Source organism: Pelophylax lessonae (assembly GCF_965119305.1).
Source record: "Pelophylax lessonae genome assembly, chromosome: 5".
Classification (NCBI taxonomy): domain Eukaryota; kingdom Metazoa; phylum Chordata; class Amphibia; order Anura; family Ranidae; genus Pelophylax; species Pelophylax lessonae.
Window position 1 is genome coordinate 8,771,299 of NC_138772.1, and position 18,944 is coordinate 8,790,242.

Sequence of the window (18,944 nt, forward strand, 5' to 3'; positions counted from 1 at the left end):
CTAACAAAATCTTCTTCCTAGCTTACTCCTGTGGATAAGACCAATACCCATAAGTGAAGACTGTATGAGTGGGCTGCGACGGTCAGAGTAAGTTCTTACAAAAATTCTATTATTTTTTCTGCTTGATGAACTTTCTATAAATAAAAAGAAAAGAAAGAAAATGCGAGTGGCGGTGTCCTTTAAACGCTCTACACTTGATGCGAGTCTCACACAGTAGATAAATAAGAGAACCAGGACCTTCACTAATTGGAAGAGTGGGGTTGATATAAAAGTTGGCATTGCCACCACCCAGGACAGGGCTTCCCTTCCTGGGAAATTAATCAGTAATCTTATCAAAGTAATTGGGAATAGAAGAGCTACTGCACATATAGCTCCCAACTGTCCCTGATTTGAAGGGACTGTCCCTGACTTGGAAGTCCCTCTGTTCCCCTTCCCTCTTCATTGGTCCCTCATGTTGGTCTGATCTACATAATTGTATATAAAATGCACTTTTTATCTATCATAAAGTGTTTCCCAGTGCTAAACCTTTCATCCAATTTCTAAATTTCTGCATTTGTAAATTTTAAAATCCACTATAAAGGAATAGTAGTGATAAAAAAGCACTTGTGGGTTTACCTACCATTGTTTGTATTCTTTGTGGCAGGGGGTGTGTCCTATGCCTACATACTTTTACTAATAGGTGTCCCTCATTCCAATCTCAAAAAGATGGGAGATGTGACTGCAATCAGCAAATAACATTAACCATAGATGTACACCAGTATAGAAATTATACAAGTGTTAAATAGGACGAGATTAATACCATTACATACATCCAATGTACAATCAGGTATTATCAGGAATTGGCCTGATAGGAGTCCTGGTGGAATTAAGAGAGATAACTCCAGGTGAATGTTGCAGCAAAGCCCAGTTGTGGAGGCCCCTGAAGATGATTCAGCCTCTCGGAGACCTGAAGATAAGATGTAATAAAGGGTTCAACTTTATTACTTCTAGGTTCCTGTGTTTAAACCTTTAGGATATGTTGATTTGGTGCAATAATTCAAACAACTCAAAAGTAGTGTAGCAATATTTCCAGGCATTGGGCCTGATGTGGGTCTGCCATGGTCACCAGTAACACCAACAGCACATTTAAGCAGATTGCCCAAGTGTGAGATCTGAGTCAAAGAACAGTCAGGCATCTTTGGTTTGTTTTGTTTATTTTATATGGGGATGGGAGAATGGAATGAGTGGGATACTCCTCTGGCTCAACTAGGTACAAATTGGGACACTTGAGAAAAATGCCTTTCAGCGCTGACTTGACGCCAGCTGGATGCCAACGCTTGCTGGCGCTTGAAATCACTGACTTGCTGTACCCTATTGAAAACTGACTTCTGACACTCTGGTTAGCTCAAAAGTCCTTGACTGTACTGAAGACTAACTTCTGACTCTCTGATTAGCTCAAAAGTCTTTGACGCTGCTCCCTCCAGTCCTTCCTGACTGAGGTAGCCTCTTGTAATGCTGCTGCAACTCTTAACACTGTACACTCTGCACTGAATACTTCAGGGCCCAACCACTGGCATCCCCTTTGCTCTTCAGGGTCAACACTGGCACCCCCTTTACTTGGCTTCTGCACCGGTTAGCTACCTCCTGGATCCCTCTGACCTTCTCCAGAGTGGTCCCCTCTCACTAGGCAGACCCCCAGGGGCAGTTTGCAGTACTCATGACTGGGAATGCTTTCCTGAAACTCGACCTCTCAGCTCCGCTTGTCCTCGGCACACCAGATCCTCTCTGCAGCTCAGCTCAGCCCTCTGTCCCCTCAGGCAAGCCGCCTGGGACACCCGATTCCTCTTGACAGGAGGAGAGACAGCTGTACCCTCCCTCCTGGGACTCTGCTTCCCGCCAAAGATGTGGCGTCATGTGCCTCCCCCCCCCCAACCTATATCCACTCCCAGAATGCTGTGCGGTAGAATCTGCCTTTCTGGGGTAGATACAAGCCTGGGTGAGCCATTGGCCGGGTTTCCTCCACTGCCCAATGAGAGCCCTCATTGAGTTGAGTACAGTGGGGAGACTCCCCAGTCTCAACAGCCACACCTGGGAACCATGACAACCTAGCTGAAAATCATGGCCCTGCTGATAAGCAGTCAAGGCCTACTATACTTTACCTAGCACCTACTTTGTAGGGTGCTACAGTAGTATAATAATAAACGGAATTTAAAGATGTATAACAGATGATAAAAACAGATAAATACAACAGTCAAGTCCAGGGGAGTCCAGAATTTCATTTAAACTTCCTGGAAGCGACAGTACTCTTTCCCCAGGCTCTTTCTGTGTCCTGGGTGAGCTCAGCTAGTCATTGTTTTACATCAATATATATTCAGAGAAAAAATGCAGTGCTAGTTTTAAATATATAAAAGTGCATCAGAGTAATTCATAGAGATCCATGGAGAGCCATGGATCTCAATGAAGGGGGGGAGAGAGAGAGGGGGGGGGGAGACGGGGAGGAGAGAGAGGGGGATGGAGGGGAGAGAGAGAGACAGGGACTAAGGTGAGAGGGAGAGGGGAAAGAAACAGGGAGAAAGGGGAGAGGGAGAGATGGAGGAAAGAGAGGGAGGAGAGGGGAGATAGAGGGGGAGACAGAAAGGAGAGATGGGGGAGAGAGGGAGGAAAAGAGGTCGGAGGGAGGGAGAGGGGAGAGAGGGGGGAGGAAGGAGAGTGGGAGAAGAGAGAGGGGGAGGAGGGGAGAGGAAAGAGGAGGGAGGGGGAGAGAGAGAGGGGGGAGAGAGGGAAAGAGGGAGAAGAGCGAGAGGAGGAGGGAGGGGGATAGAGGGATGAGAGAGAGGGAGGGGGGAGACAGGGGGGAGGGAAGAGAGACAACACAGGGAGAGAGGAGATAGGGAGAGTGGAGAGGGAGGAGAGCGAGAGGGGGAAGAGGGAGAGGGGGAAGAGAGGGAGGGGAGAGGGAGGAGGAGAGAGGGATGAGAGAGAGAGAGGGGGGGAGAGAGGGAGGAGAGATAGGGGGGAGAGAGAGGGGGAGATAGGGAGGAGGGAGGGGGAGAGAGGGATGAGAGAGGGGAAAACAGGGAGGAGAGATAGGGGGAAGGGAGAGGAGGAGAGAGGGAGGAGAGATAGGGAGGAGGGAGGGGGATAGAGGAATGAGAGAGAGAGGGGGGAAGAGGGAGGAGAGGGGGAGGGAAGAGAGAGACAGGAAGGGAGGAGATAGGGAGAGTTGAGAGGGAGGAGAGAGAGAGACAGAGAGGGAGGAGATAGGGAGAGTGGAGAGGGAGGAGAGGGGGAGGGGGGGGGAGAAAGGGAGGGGAGAGGGAGGAGGAGAGAGGGGAGAGAGATGGGGAGAGGGGGGAAAGAGGAAGGAGAGATAGGGAGGAGGGAGGGGGGGATGAGAGGGGGAGAGAGGGAGGAGAGATAGGGAGTGGGGAGGGGGGAAAGAGGCAGAAGAGCGAGAGGGAGGGGGAGAGGGATAAGAGAGGGGGAAAGAGGAAGGAGAAAGAGAGGGGGGAGAGATAGGAAAGAGAGGGAGAAGAGAGATGGGAAGGGAGGAGATAGGGAGAGTGAAGAGAGGGAGGAGAGAGAAAGGGTGGGATGAGAGGGAGGGGGAGAAAAAGAGGGGGGGAGGGAGGGGAGGGGGAGAGAGGGGAGGAGAAAGAGGGAGGAGAGAGATAGGGGAGGGAGGGGGGAGAGAGAGAGGGAGGGGGAGAGAAGGAGGAGAGAGAGAGGGGGGAGGAAGGGATGAGAGAGGGGGGAGAGAGGGAGGAGAGAGAGGAAGAGAGGGGGGAGGAAGGGGAAAAGGGGAGAGAGAGAAGGAAAAGGGGGGAGACACAGTGGAGAAAGAGGGGGGAGAGAGATAGAGACCAGTGCCGGGCACTCAATCCCCCCCAAGTAAAAGCAGCACACAGTACAGGCAAACACTGGCTAGGCACACAGTTAACCCTTTGATCGCCCTCGTTCAACGTCAGTGCCTGATCTCACAAATGCGCTTCTGGAAGAATGGTCAAACATTCCCATAGACACACTCCTAAACCTTGTGGACGGCCTTCCCAGAAGAGTTGAAGCTGTTATAGCTGCAAAGGGTGGGCCAACTCAATATTGAACCCTACGGACTAAGACTGGGATGCCATTAAAGTTCATGTGAGTGTAAATCCAGGTGTCCCAATACTTTTGACAATATAGTGATCATCAAGAGTAGGAGAATTTATTTTGGGTTGTTCTTTGGTGGTAGGTTATGGTAGTAGCAAGAAATATTCAGCTAAAATAAAAAAATAAAAAATGTACAATTATATCATATGTACAGTTTTACTAACGCATGTCAAAGCTGAAAAATTGAGGTTAAGGTTAAGGTTTGTGTTACCCTTCATCATGAAGGGGTTAGGGGACATCCCTTAAAAGTTGTCATTAATTCACCAAGGTTACTTAAATGACATTCAAAATAACACTTATTTTGTATTTATCATATTTGTGCACAATAAATATATTTCACGTGTAATGTAAAAAAAAGTATAAAATGAGTAGTGCCTCTATGCTTTGGGGGTATGGGGTGACCTGTTTTTTTTTTTTTTTAAGGATTAAGCAAGATAAAATAAAATAATTTAATAAAAAAGGGCATAATTATATAAAAATATTGTATTTTTATTTTTATTTTCTATAGTTTTTATAATAATAAATTAACAGACAACTCCTGCACCCACCTGGCATCAGGAATAAAAAATAACCGGGCACTGAGGAAGCTTGACCTGTCCTGGAACCATCTGGAGGGTCCTCATTTCATGGATCTGATGACAGCTCTGACCACAAGCTGGATAGAGGATTTAAAGTGAGCAGAACAAGTACACAATATTTAAATCTACATTATGAATCTCCACTTTCAAGAAAAAACTCTATATTATACTCCACTCAGCTATTCACACTGTTACCTGCATTTTACTGGCCATTTATAAAATGCAGGCAGCAGTATGAAACCTGTGGTAGTCCAGCAGAGAAAGCTTAGTGAATCCAGCCTTTTCTTTCTTCTACTCCTTCAGCTTTTCTTTTTACTCCTCCTTCAGTTTCTGCTCTGCTTACTTAGGACTTTCAGGACCTGGAAAAGCAATGCACATTTTTAAAGCATATACAGTAATTGTGATTTTTAAATTAACCCCTGTGACTGCTATAAAATATAATATTATAAATACTTTATTATTCAAAGCCAAATAGGTTTTGATAAAATTCTGTTATACGTTCAGACCATCCAAAGGCTTGTATTCCATTTTTTGTGAGTTGCTGGAGACAAAAAAACAGCAAGCTTTTCTTTTCACTCTCATGGACTCCAGTGATATGTTTTCTGTGCCAGAGTTTCTAGGTCTACATTCCTGGTTTCCTCAAAAAGTTGGTTTTATAATTTAAACAAAGGAACAGCCAGAGTGGGAACACCCCGAAATTGGCAGGAATACCCAAAACTCCAAGGTGGGTGTAAACAAAGCCAGGAACTCTGGCAGGATGAACCAGGAGGTGACTCGATTAACTGAACTGAAGCCACTTTGGTTGCACTGACCTCTTTAAAATCCATTTTTATATTTATGTTAGTTAGGAATCTGACTGTCTGGAACAGGGTTTCTCAACAGTGGTACTGCTGAATCCTAGAGTTCCACAAGCAGTCCCCAGGGGTTCTGCCCTGATCTATCCATCAATCACAGGTAGCTGACAGGTAGATAATATCCCCTCTCTCCTGTCATTTCCGCCCACATGCAGAGCAGCACAGGAAAGCAACAAATGTCTGCTGTTCATTCCCACCTCCACCTCTCCTGTCCATCCCAGGTGCTTGTATGTGACATCACATGGGATGCACGAGAGAATAGACGAGGAATAGTATACCACAATCGTACTTACAGCAGCCTCCCTGTGCCGCTCGGCATGAATAGGAAACTGCTACTGTAATATGCCCTGCTGCCCCCATATAATGTGCTCTGCTGCCACCATTAAATGTGCCCTCCTGTGCCCCCCATGTAATGCACCCTGTGCTGCCCCCACATATAATGTGCCATGCTTCCCCCCAATATAAAATATAATGTGCCTTGCTTCCTCTGTCAGGGAGTATCTGAATGATTAGTTTAGACAGCTATTTTGATAGTTTAATTGATTGATGAACAACAGTGTCTCCAAAATCAAAATATTATGAAAAAAAAAAAGAAATTAAACAAATTAACTATTTTCGAGATTCTTTGCCGTGCAGAAAATCTTTGATTAACACAATAAGATCTGGTGTAAGGATGGATGATTGCAGAACTAGAAAAAATAAATTCATATTTATTTTACAGAACTCATTTACAAACACCATATAACAGTGAAATTGTGATTTGACATAGACACTAAGATTTTGCAATGAATTTTTATAATTATCTGTTACCACATATACAGTATATTATTGGGACAAACAATGAATTCCCCCTTGTAGATCCCATAACTAGTTTTTTAAATTTGGCAGACAAAAATCTGCAGTTGAATAACTTGACCCGTGAACCCGCTGCAGTCAAATTCCCGGGTGGAATCCTTCTAAAATGATGCTATATGGCAAAATATAATAATCTGGTTATGAGATGTTAAGAGATCAGAAGAGAATAGCAAATTGACCAACATGAAATATTGCAAATAGACTAAATCAACAAGAAAATGGAAATTATATTAAACCATCCAAAGTGGATGTAGGCTTTAAAGTGACTACAGACCAGATCCTCAAAAGATGGCTGCTGAGCAGTGGGTGGTGTTATCTTCCCAAAATGGCATCTAGCTATGCTGGATATCTGTGACCTGGCTTCAATAAAGTGTAGGTCAGATGATGGGCCTCTGCCGTAGATGTTGGGTGTATGATCTGTGTTGTGTGATGTATCCTCCTGATGATGATGAGGTCTGAGGTTCCTTTCCTGTTTACCTGACTTGCTATTTTCTCAGTGTAGACAATATACTCAGAAAACCCTAGAAATGTGGCCCTGAAGGTGTATCATTATTTCTTATTTTTGGATCAAGTTACTATTCAATTATGTGTTTATACAAGCATTAGCTCACTTGGCCACCGGGTGGCACTCCAAGACTAGAAATGTCTATATTCAGGTTATCAGGGGAAATTCATTTTATAGTATCTAATCCTTATATAGTAAATTCATCTTTTCCTGCACAGATTGAACTATGTGATTTTTACCTAAAAACATAAAATGACATTAAGGGTTTGGCAGCCTTAACTCTTTGGGTGTAGCAACATTAAAATGGGAATTTATTACTACACAGAGGTGTAATTTTAGACATACCGATTAATTCTAAACATAAAAACAATTTGCACAATTAAAACTACTAATTGAGTATGGATACATTGTAACACACACATTTCCAAAAAAATGATTCCAAATAAACAAACTAGTACTATTCTGAAACCTTTTTTAAAAATAGGATATTTTGTAGGATAAAGTCTTTTTTTTTTTTTATCCAATAAGCATATGTACATTGAAAGATTGTTTTACTATTTAGAGTCGTTATAAATATGTCCATAATAAAGCTGGTAAAGCTTCTAAACAGTCCTTTATAGGGAATATGATCTCTTGCAAAGATATGTATATATATATTATGACAGTGTCATAAGGTCTTAACCTTATGACCTACATGTTTCACATAAAATAGGTAAGTTTTAATATATATTCTATTATTTAAAGCTATTTCTAAAAAGAATTGTTGTTATATTACCAGCCCCCTGAACACACCGATGTTCCATGAGTTTTAGATCTGAGCTTTATTTCAGGGGTTCCCCGAAATCTCAACATTTTTCCAGGGGTTCCTCCAAGGTAAAAAGGTTGAGAAACTTTAGTCTGGAATAACTCAAGTAAAATATCATGAAGAATGTAGGATACCAGTATGGCGTTCTTAACATACAATATAGTGGAATATTTCATTAAAATCATGTTCTGTTATTATTTTTTCTCTTCTTCTATAGTTTACATGATAATAAACTGACCAATGGTTCCTGCACCCAAATGCTATCAGGAATAAGAGATAATCGGACACTGAGGAAACTGGACCTGTCTAAGAACCATCTGGAGGGTCCTCATTTCAGGGATCTGATGACAGCTCTGACCACAAGCCGGATAGAGGAATTAGTGTAAGTAGAACAGATAAAAACATTTTCAACATCCAAAACATTATTAAATAACTGCAGGGTGTTTTTAAAAAGGGTCAACTCTCTCTATCACACTTGAAAAAGCTTGGTAAAATCTGATACTCCATTTAGTCTGGTAACTGCTGTAATAACACAAAAGAAACTGATGGTTTTTTTTCTACTATGCCCCCACAAAGAACACCTGTCTACAACAATTGCCTGGTTCGAAATATGTTAACTTTCTCTGTCCTACAAGGGACATCAATTTCTAACCAGAAAATTGACCCCTTAGTGTCTTCCTGTACTACATGAAGTATAAGCTGGAAGGGTAATGCCATGGGAGCACCAGGCGGGGGTCCCTGTGTGCTTCTGTTTATGTAAGTGCACTATGATGGGCTCCAACTTGCACTGAATGGTGAGTCTTACAAGGTATACTACAAGGCCAAGGGTATAATGAGCGTTCTACCACTACATCCCTAAATTGCTTGCAAGAAACCAATACTTGTCCAAAAAGAGGGGGGGGGGGACAGATAATAGTGAGACTTTATAGGTTGATGGTCATTCAAAGAAATGTAATTCCACACATACACACGGTTAAAATACAATCCTTAAGGCCCCTTTCACACGAACGATCCGATCAGATCCACCTGTCAGTTTTCCCTATGGGGCAGCAGATGTCAGCGGAGAAATCTCCGCTGACACCCGCTGCTATCCGATTCTGATCCTGTCCGTGAAATCCGGACAGATAAAAACCCTATTTTTCATCCGATTCCCTCCATAGAGAGCAGCGGGCCTCTGACACCTCCCTCTCCGCATAGTGACTGGAGACGGAGCTGTCATCCGCCTGCTCAGTGGGGATTGGCAGATTGTTCCCCCGCTGAGCAGCATGAAGTCTGCCAACGGAGGCGGACCGTGTGAAAGGACCCTTATTTATATTACACCATCCAATAGACAATGGCTGTTGTATTGTTAAAAAGGCAAGTTTTGTCCCACTATCATAAAAACCATATCCTTTTGGTTTGGTTTTTATGAGGATAAGGATAAATTTGCCTTTTTAACAATACAATAACCATTGAATAAAAGACTGTATATTATTCTTGTGTGTGTGTGTGATGACAATTCTTTGAGAGATCATCCACATATGAAGTCCCACTATTATGTGCCCCCCCCTTTTTCAGGGGAGGATTGGTTTCAAGTATTACAAGGGGATCCAGTCAATATCTTAGTCAGAGAGAAACAGTAAATAATAGGTGTTTAATGTTGAATGTTTTCTTGACTAATCTGCTAGGTCCTTGATGCAAGTTCAGAAATGGTCTTTGTTGTGTCTTGTGTGTCTTGTAGAGATAAAGAGCAATTTATTAAAAAGTTTAGGCATCCATAATACATGTGCAGGCTTCTTAGTATATCAGAACAAGAACTGGATCAAACCTGTACAGAGTATAGAATGTATTATACATGTGTAGCATTGCCCCCTAGGGGACTGCTGAGAATTACACTTTCTGGATTCCCCTGGGTTAACCGTAGCAACAGTCTATGGAAACATATCACTTTAAATTCTTGGCTCAGACAATGAGCAGTCCAGGGGATGTTGTTTTGTAGTTTATTGTAGAATTGGGATAGGAGAAGGGATGAGTGGGATACTCCAACTGATAACTATTCACAATATTGAGGACAACTGACTTAGGATGCGGCAAGGCCGCTGCTTCACCTTGCCACTGAAGTGAAGATGCTTTAATACTTGAAGTGTTTCTGCTTGAATTATCTCTTCAGGGTTCTAAACTTGGCACCCCCTTTCTCTCTTACTGTGTGTGCTGACACCCGTCCACTGACTCTATCCACTGGAGTGGTCCCCTTCCGGGGCAGACCCCCGTCAAGCTTCTCTGTACTCACTGACACTGTTTTTCCAGAGTCACTTTGCCTTCAACTCCACCAGTCAGCTTTCCTGGACCTCTGGATTCAGCCCCACACTCTTGGCTCACAAGGCCGACCACCTGTGACCACCATCCACAGCAACAGAAGGAGAGACAGCCATCACCCTCCTTCTGGGACCTGGCTTCCCGTCCAAAGACCCCCTGCCTCATGTGCCCTTGGCTTTTATACCCTATCCCAGGATGCACCTCTTGTCTGTGCCAACCCACTGGGGCAGTTAAAAAAAGCCTGTGCATCATTGGCTGAGTTTCCTCCACTGTCCAATGTACCTCTTCATTGGATACAGTGGGGACAGTTCCTCAGCCCACATGAATACACACTTGACATACTGGGCAGGCCTAACTAGCAGATCCAGCTCTCTGATAAGCAGAGAGAACAATTGCTTTACCTGCTGCTTTTCTGTTAAGCAGAGAAAGCCAAAACTATGTCTGCTATCTAACACCTGACTAAGAGGGTGCTACACATGTAACAGCTGGAATAGTGATCTATTGACCAGAAGTACACTATATCACCAAAAGTTTTGGGACGCCTGCCTATAATGGCATCCCTGTCTTAGTCTGTAGGGTTCAATATTGAGTTGGCCCACCCTGTGTAGTAGGGATAGACCAATTATCAGCAAGGCCGATATATCGGTGGCTGATATGCACTTTCCCTGATATATCGGTATCGGCCCTGGAACTGGCCGATATTGCCAATATTTTTGTGACGTCATTCTGCCTTCTTAGGCTGCCTCCCTCGCCTTGGACAGCCTCATCTGGAGTCGGGACTAGTCTCGCAGGAGTGTATCACAGCCATACACCCACCCACAGCAGCCCGGTGCCAGCCAGCCACCCACATCAACAGGCCCTGTACCAGCCAGCCAGCCAGCCACAGGCACTGTGCCAGCGAGCCAGCCAGCCACCCACCCATAGGCCCTGTTCCAGCTAGCCACCCACAGGCCCTGTACCTGCCAGCCACAGGCACCGTACCAGCAAGCCAGCCATCCACAGGCCCTGTACCGGCCAGCCAGCCACCCACAGGCCCTGTATTAGCCAGCCACCCACAGCCCCTGTGCCAGCCACCCACCACAGGGTGCCAGACAGCCAGCCACCCATAGATGGTGCCAGACAGCCAGCCACCCACAGACAGGGTGCCAGACAGCCAGCCACCCACAGGCCCTGTACCAGCCAGCCACAGGCACTGTACCAGCCAGCCGCCCACAGGCCCTGTACCAGCCAGCCACAGGGATCATACCAGCCAGCCAGCCACCCACAGACCCTGTACCAGCCAGCCACCCACAGCCCCTGTGCCAGCCAGCCACCCACCCACCACAGGGTGCCAGACAGCCAGCCACCCACAGACAGGGTGCCAGACAGCCAGCCACCAACAGACAGGGTGCCAGACAGCCAGCCACCCACAGACAGGGTGCCAGACAGCCAGCCACGCACTGTACCAGCCAGCCGCCCATAGGCCCTGTACCAGCCAACCACCCACAGCCCCTGTGCCAGCCACCCACCTACCACAGGGTGCCAACCAGCCAGTCACCCACCACAGGGTGCCAGCCAGCCACCCAACACAGGGTGCCAGCAAGCCAGCCATTAAGCATTAAATAAAAATTAACATGTTCAGTACCAGATTTGTGTCAAAAATTGTCTTTATTTTTCAAAATTTTAAATGTACAAAATATCGGCCAATATCGGCCGATACCGATATGCGATGGCCAAAATATCGGTATCGGCCCTGAAAAAACCATATCGGTCTATCCCTACTTTGTAGCTATAACAGCTTCAACTCCTCTGGGAAGGCTGTCCACAAGGTTTAGGAGTGTCTATGGGAATGTTTGACCATTCTTCCAGAAGCACATTTGTGAGCTCAGGCGCTGATGATGGACAAGAAGGCCTGGCTCACAGTCTCCGCTCTAATTCATCCCTAAGGTGTTCTTTCAGGTTGAGGTCAGGACTCTGTGCAGGCCACTCAAATTCCTCCACCCCAAACTCGCTCATCCACTCAATATTGCCAAAAGTTTAAATGTGGATGACACTCTCACTGTTTGATCAGCTTGACTCCCCCCAAATGGGATGACACTTTCACCGTTTGAGCTTATGGGCTAGGAGCCGTTAGAGTTCGCACTCCTTCACATGTAGAAAAAGGTGAAGCCAGAATTTTTTTTTAATGTTCAGGAGTTCCCTTTTTAAGGGACCTCCTGTCCTTTTTCTTTTTGTTATTTTTTTTTTTTCTTTTTTTCTTATCTTACTTAATAGGGACCTCCTGTCCCGTTTTTTGTTTTTTTTTGTTTTTATTGTTTCTTTTTTTTCTCCCTTCTCTACTTTCACTTATCTCTCACATCGCATAGCCAATATTTCAGAGAGTTGGCAGATTTCAGATCAGGTCACCCACTGTGTAACCTCTACAGTATATGATGCATAACACTGAACTACACTGTCAAATATCATGGCCTCACTAAATCATTTATTTCAATTATTTCTTGGAATGTAAGGGTCCTTTCACACGGCCGCTCCGTGTGTCCGCAAATCATCCAATCCGTTTGCGGATGATTTGCGGACATAATGTAAGTGAATGGCACTGCGGGTGTCAGCGGAATACCATCCGCTGACACCCGATTTTCCTCCTGTCAGTTCTGTTCCGTTTTTACGAATGGAACAGAACCCCATTTTTCCATCCATGTAAAAAACGGAAAGGAAGGAAAATCGGATGTCAGCGGTGTCATCCGCTGACATCCGCAGTGCCATAGACTTACATTATGTCCGCATATCATCCGCAAACGGATGGGATGATATGCGGGCACACGGAGCGGATGACAGAAATGTCATCCGCTCCGTGGAAAAAAAAAAAAAAAGTCCCGCAGCGGACCTTTCACACGGAGCGGCCGTGTGAAAGGAGCCTAAAAGGTCTGTGCTCCCCAAACAAAGGGATGTGTATCCTCAGACATTTAAAATGACTAAAAGTCGATATAGCGCTCTTGCAAGAAATGCAGCTAGGGATAGATACATTTCATTACATGAAAAAGCAATGGGTGGGGGAAGTGATAGGCTCACCTGCGGTTCACCGTAAGGCAGGCACACTAATTCTAATAAGTAAGACTTTGTCCTGCACTACACACTCCGTACATACAGACTCATTGGGCAGGAAAGTGTCAGTGGTTATCCAACTACCCGAATATTCTCTTCAAATTTCAAATATTTACGCACCCAACTCGCCCACCAAGGCGTTTTTTGAGGAGACAGTATCTTGGCTTTGTCAGTATCAAGCAATATATCATATAGTAGGAGGAGACCTTAGTTATGTATCCGTGAGAAGATTGCAAAATGGGGTCTATTCTCCATACTCCTCCAGCTCACTCTATTGGCGAACGTACTACGGCTCTCCCTGATATGATAGACTCTTTGAAGTTAATTGATTATTGGCGTATTAGTCACCCTATTGAGAGAGAGAGTACACTTTTTTTCATATCCCCATAATTCCTTGGCCTGACTGGACTACTTGTTCTGTACACAAAATATGGTCCCATTTATAACTTCATCAAATATACATGATATAGTAATATCTGACCACGCTCCCATATCATTATCATTAACTTTAACATACAATCAAAATTTATCTAGAATGTGGAGATTCCTAAATTATCTGGCAGATAATGAGGAGTTCATTTGCTTTTTACAAACTTCGTGGACCGAATATTTGTCATATAACAGGGAGGAGAACATGGATCCCATTCTACTATGGGAGGCGGGTAAAACGGTTTTACGAGGCAACATAATATCATATATCACAAGATATAAAAAGATTATAATAGCTACATATACACAACTCAGTGAGCAATTACAAACGTCGCAACAGAACATGACACAGTCCAATACCTTAGAAAACATTAATCAATGGCATAACGCTAAACAAAACTTTGATCTATGGGCCGAAAGGGTGGAACAAATGAAGCGCTCACACACAGAGGCCAAAATTCATCGGTTTGGTAACAAACCTAGTAAACTAATGTCGAGACTGATAAAGGGGGCACATACTCCGACACTAATGACATCTCTCTGCGATCAGCAAGGAAAGGTTACTTATTCACTTGCAGCTATCACGGCCATTCTGGAGAAATACTATACAGATTTATATGCTAAAGATTCAGAAGCGGCGGTGAAATAATTAAACAACATAAATCTTCCCTCCCTTTCAGAGGCCCAAATAGATATGATTAATGCACCGATATCCAGAGATGAAATAAATAATATAATCAAAACCTCAGCAAATGAAAAAGCTCCGGGACCTGACGGTTATACGAACAAATTTTATAAGGGAATGGTAGATAGTCTGTTACCTTATCTTACATCACTGTTCAATGAAATATGGACAAAAGGTACCTACCTTCCAACAGGATATGAATCATACATTAAACTCATCCCCAAAAAGGGCAAAGATACCTTACAGCCTGGCTCGTATCGTCCAATTGCGTTATTGAACATTGATGCAAAGATATTGGCTAGGTTGATAGCCACTAGACTAGCCGAGATACTACCATTTCTCATACATGAGACACAATCAGGTTTTGTCAAAGGTCGATCAGCTACTTTAAACATCTGGAAGATCATAGCGGTCTTAGAACATGCTAGAGCAAACCCGTCGAAATCTATGGCCATCAGGGGGCGGGGTTTGACCTCGCAGACGGATGGCTGCCTGAGAGCGGAGCTCCCGCCGCCTCGAGCATTCGGCTTCATCCGACGGAGACACTGCAGCCTGCACTAACCGCCAATCGATGGGGTCAAAGTCCCGCAACTCCTCCGCCACCAGATCTCGCTCCCCGAGGGAATCCGGACCGAGACTGAGCCAAAGCAAGCCTGAGAACCTGCACACCCAGAAGGCAAACATGGCGGCCGCCTCATATGCACAGGTACTCGCTCAGCCTACCCATCCACCTCCATCCTCTCACTCCACCATCCCTGCCACATCGGATGGCCCCCTCCCTAACCACTCTCCTCATCCGCAATCCCCCCCCTAAATATGTCAGATCTGCGTGCCATAGCAGCTGATATAAAAGAGACACTGGGAGCAGCCATCTTAGATCTAAAAACTGAACTGAAAGCTGATATTCTATCTCTATCAGGCAGAATGCAAGAAGTGGAAAAGGTCACAGCTACACATGATTTAACCCTTCACTCTGTCACTCACAAACTTGACTATCAGATGAGAGACCTCCAGCGTCATCTGGAAGATCTTGATAACAGGGGGAGACGCCATAACCTGCGCATACGGGGTCTCCCAGAATCTGTTGATGCAGATCATCTATCCTCAGTAATTACGGGCTTATTTAACAATCTCTTGGATCGCCCCCAAATGTCACCTATTGATATGGAACGCATCCATCGTGCCCTGAGACCCAAAGGCAGAGAGGGTGACCCCCCCAGAGATGTAGTGTTATGCCTAATTAATTTTAAACTGAAAGAGGTAGAAATCAAATTGAATATGAAGGAGTGACCATACACATATACCAAGATCTCTCTAATATCACCTTACAACATCGCAGAGATCTGAGACCCCTCCTGGAAGTTCTGCGCACAAAAGGTATAATTTACAAATGGAAATTCCCTTTTTGCTTGTCACGACTACCCAAGGTCGCACAGCTTTATTGAAGGTCCCGGAAGACCTCCCGCCCTTTCCGCAACGTTAGGCATCCAACAAGTGGCACTACCTAACTGGTACGCAGACTTCTGGAATTCTCCCCTCACTGTCGATCCACCCGACTTAGACTCCATGGAAGTTTTGGAAACCAGAAACAGACGCCAAAGATCTCCTTCAACCACTAGGGATTTTGCCGTTTCACATAGCCTGCCATTTGAAATCAGCCCGACAAAACCCCCGAAACAACGGAAAGCCCGCACTGATCGTTAAATGTGGGAGATAACTGTCATTACACACTTTATTGTTTTGTTCGCTGTGCATTTTATTTTTCACTTTTGCACATCCCTGGTTATCACATGGCTTAATGTATTCTCTATCCCTCACCAATTGCATGCATATCCTATGCTCGATGATCAACCACCCTAATATCGTCTGAAGCTCACTGGACTTCTTCGCTTGAACCAAGATCTCCTGAACTTTTGAGAAAACGATCTTCTTTCCATCCTCAAACTTTCTCCAATTCTAGGTACTTTACTGGATCCCCCCCCCCTTTTTTTTTCTTCTCCTTCTCTCCTCTTTCTCCTCATTGAGGGGAGGAGAAGGGAAGTGGGGAGAGGGGAAGGGGAGGAGGAGGGTAGAAAGTGGGGAGAAAAAGGGAAAAAAAAGAAGAAAGGTTGAAATATAAGATACTAACCTTCTTAGGATATGACAGCTAATTTAAGCGCATTGCCTACTGAACCTACACTCAAAGATCTTTGAGCACCGCTCAGTATGCCCTCACCAAGGTATCCTATATCTTGTATAATATTTAGCTGATTATGTCTTCTTTGAGAGTTTGCCCAAGTTCATCTGAAGATGTCTATTTTATACGTAATAATCTTCTGCTTTAATTACATGCTTTGCCATAATGCCATTTATGGCCCTCCCCCCCACGGTTTTCTGTGGAGGAGATGGTCAGAGTCTTGGAAGTAACAGTGGCTGACTCAGGCCTCCATTTTTCCTAGAAGAATAACATCTCTCTTATACGACTTTTGACATGTTTACTTTATCTATATAGACTAACAATGCCAGGTGATGTACGAAATACTGAACTATGTTTAATGATGTTTATCTCAGATTAATTTTCAAGTCTGGTTTTCTCTGTGTTTAAATGTATAACAACTTTATTACGAGATCATACAACAACATACACAAATCCTCCCCAAGGCTCTCTTGGAGCTATTAGCTGCTCTTTTTGTTAATATCTTCACAATACCTAAAGGCTTCCCTGACCTCACCCAGACCCCGATATAATAAGCTACACCCAACAACCTCAACAGGCTGAACCATACCACTCTCCCGACAGTAACCATTACTATGTTCATCCCTCGTGGCGGCGGCCCACGTTCCTGTGGTCATCGCGGACATCCTCCGGCCAGGACAACTCCAACCCCACCTAGTTTACATACTGCTAAAATCTACCGACTTTTTCATTAGCTTACTCCCTTCTTAGGTCTGCAGGACAGACAGGTAGGCAGGTCCTCCTGGTCCCAGACCTCACTCCTTTACACACAGTATCAGGCTCAATCCTTCTCCCCCTCTGTTCCACCAATACAAAACCTCACAGATACCTTTCCCATCCCCTTTAACCTCTATCCTATTCCCTAATCTCCACCCCAAGCGAACTGACGATGACATCTCCTGCGTCCCCACCTCCTGACCCCCTCCCAGAATACTCTCACTATATTCCATAAACGCCAAAGGCCTGAATATACCAGAAAAGCGCTCTAAATTTTTTCTTTCCACCCGTTCATCTAAAGCGGATATTATATTTATCCAAGAAACACACTTCAGAGCAGATAATATCCCCAAACTCTACAACAAATACTATCCAACTGCTTACCATGCACTGAATCTCGAGTCAAAATCGAAAGGTGTATCCATTCTTATTTCTAAACATTGCCCCTTTACACTAACAGACTCTATTACTGACACCCAAGGCAGATTCCTATTTCTTAAAGGTACGCTGTTCGACCTCCCCATAACTTTGGTTAACGTCTACGCCCCTAATACTGACCAAGTAACATTCTTCAAAGATGTCCTAGGACACCTGACAAACTTCCAATCAGAACTTATGATTGTGGGCGGAGACTTTAATGTGGCACTCAACCCTCTCCTTGACACCTCTTCGGGTTCCTCTGCTCTCTCATATAAAGCTTTAAAAGCAATCAAAATGGAACTACATAAACTGACCCTCCACGACACTTGGCGCACCATGAACCCGAATACTAAAGATTTCACATTCTTCTCCACACCGCACAACACCTACACAAGGCTTGACTACTTCTTCATTTCACAAAACTTTGTCCAGTGTCTTATTAAAACTGATATTGACCAGATGATTCTCTCAGATCATCATCCCATCTCCCTTCCCCTGACTCTCCCTTCCAAACGCTCATACTCCAATATCTGGCGTCTTGATAACTCGTTACTCTCTAATCAAGAACACATAAGAGCTATCAAAACCAACCTAACACATTACTTCAATGAAAACTCGAATACCGAACTCCCTCCCGCCACCATTTGGGCTGCCCATAAATGCGTCATTAGAGGAGAACTAATATCACTAGCCTCTAAAAGGAAAAAAATCCAACAAGCACACATCTCAAAACTCACTGAAAAAATTTGCTCTCTTGAAGGTGTCCACAAACAGTCCCTAGCCGCCCAAGCTCTAAATGACCTAATACAAGCTCGAACTGAATTACTAGAAATACTGGGTAAAGTAGTTAAACGCAAATTGTCCTTACAACAAAAACTATATTATGAGTTCGGTATCGGTAATAAATCCGGCAAATTACTTGCCAAAGCCATCCAAGCCAAAAAAGCGTAGAGAATTATTCACTCAATCGTGGACTCCGCCGGTAACAGATTCTCATCCAACGAGGGTATCGCCAATCAATTTGTTAAATACTATTAGACGCTATATAACCTGCACCTAGATAAACAAAAAACAGATACTTCCAGAACAGACAAAATTAAAGCCTTCCTAAACAAATATTCCCCAGGCCCCCTCTCAACTGAAGCAACAGAGAAACTAAACCAACCCCTGTCATTGGATGAGGCAACCACAGCACTTAACCAAATCAAACCCGGTAAAAGTCCGGGGCCAGATGGTTTGACCGCAACTTATTACAAACTTTTCTCGGATATCTTGACCCCTCACTTTCTTCAAACCTTTAATTCCAACACCTTAGCCACCAAAAAATGCCCTGACCTATTAGAGGCACACATCACAGTTATACCCAAACCTGGAAAA

At 44.4% G+C, this 18,944-nt stretch overlaps 1 protein-coding gene across 1 annotated transcript in view; it reads left to right on the top strand.

Moving 5' to 3' along the window:
• LOC309556402 (NACHT, LRR and PYD domains-containing protein 3-like) overlaps positions 1–18,944 on the top strand; it is a gene marked incomplete at both ends in the record, with an annotated part of 545,473 nt that overhangs the window by 214,857 nt on the left and 311,672 nt on the right. The window contains 2 exons of the mRNA XM_082258866.1: positions 4,637–4,801; positions 7,943–8,107. Coding sequence (XP_082114992.1) covers positions 4,637–4,801; positions 7,943–8,107 — 330 coding nt within the window. The remainder of the gene's footprint in view (positions 1–4,636; positions 4,802–7,942; positions 8,108–18,944) is intronic.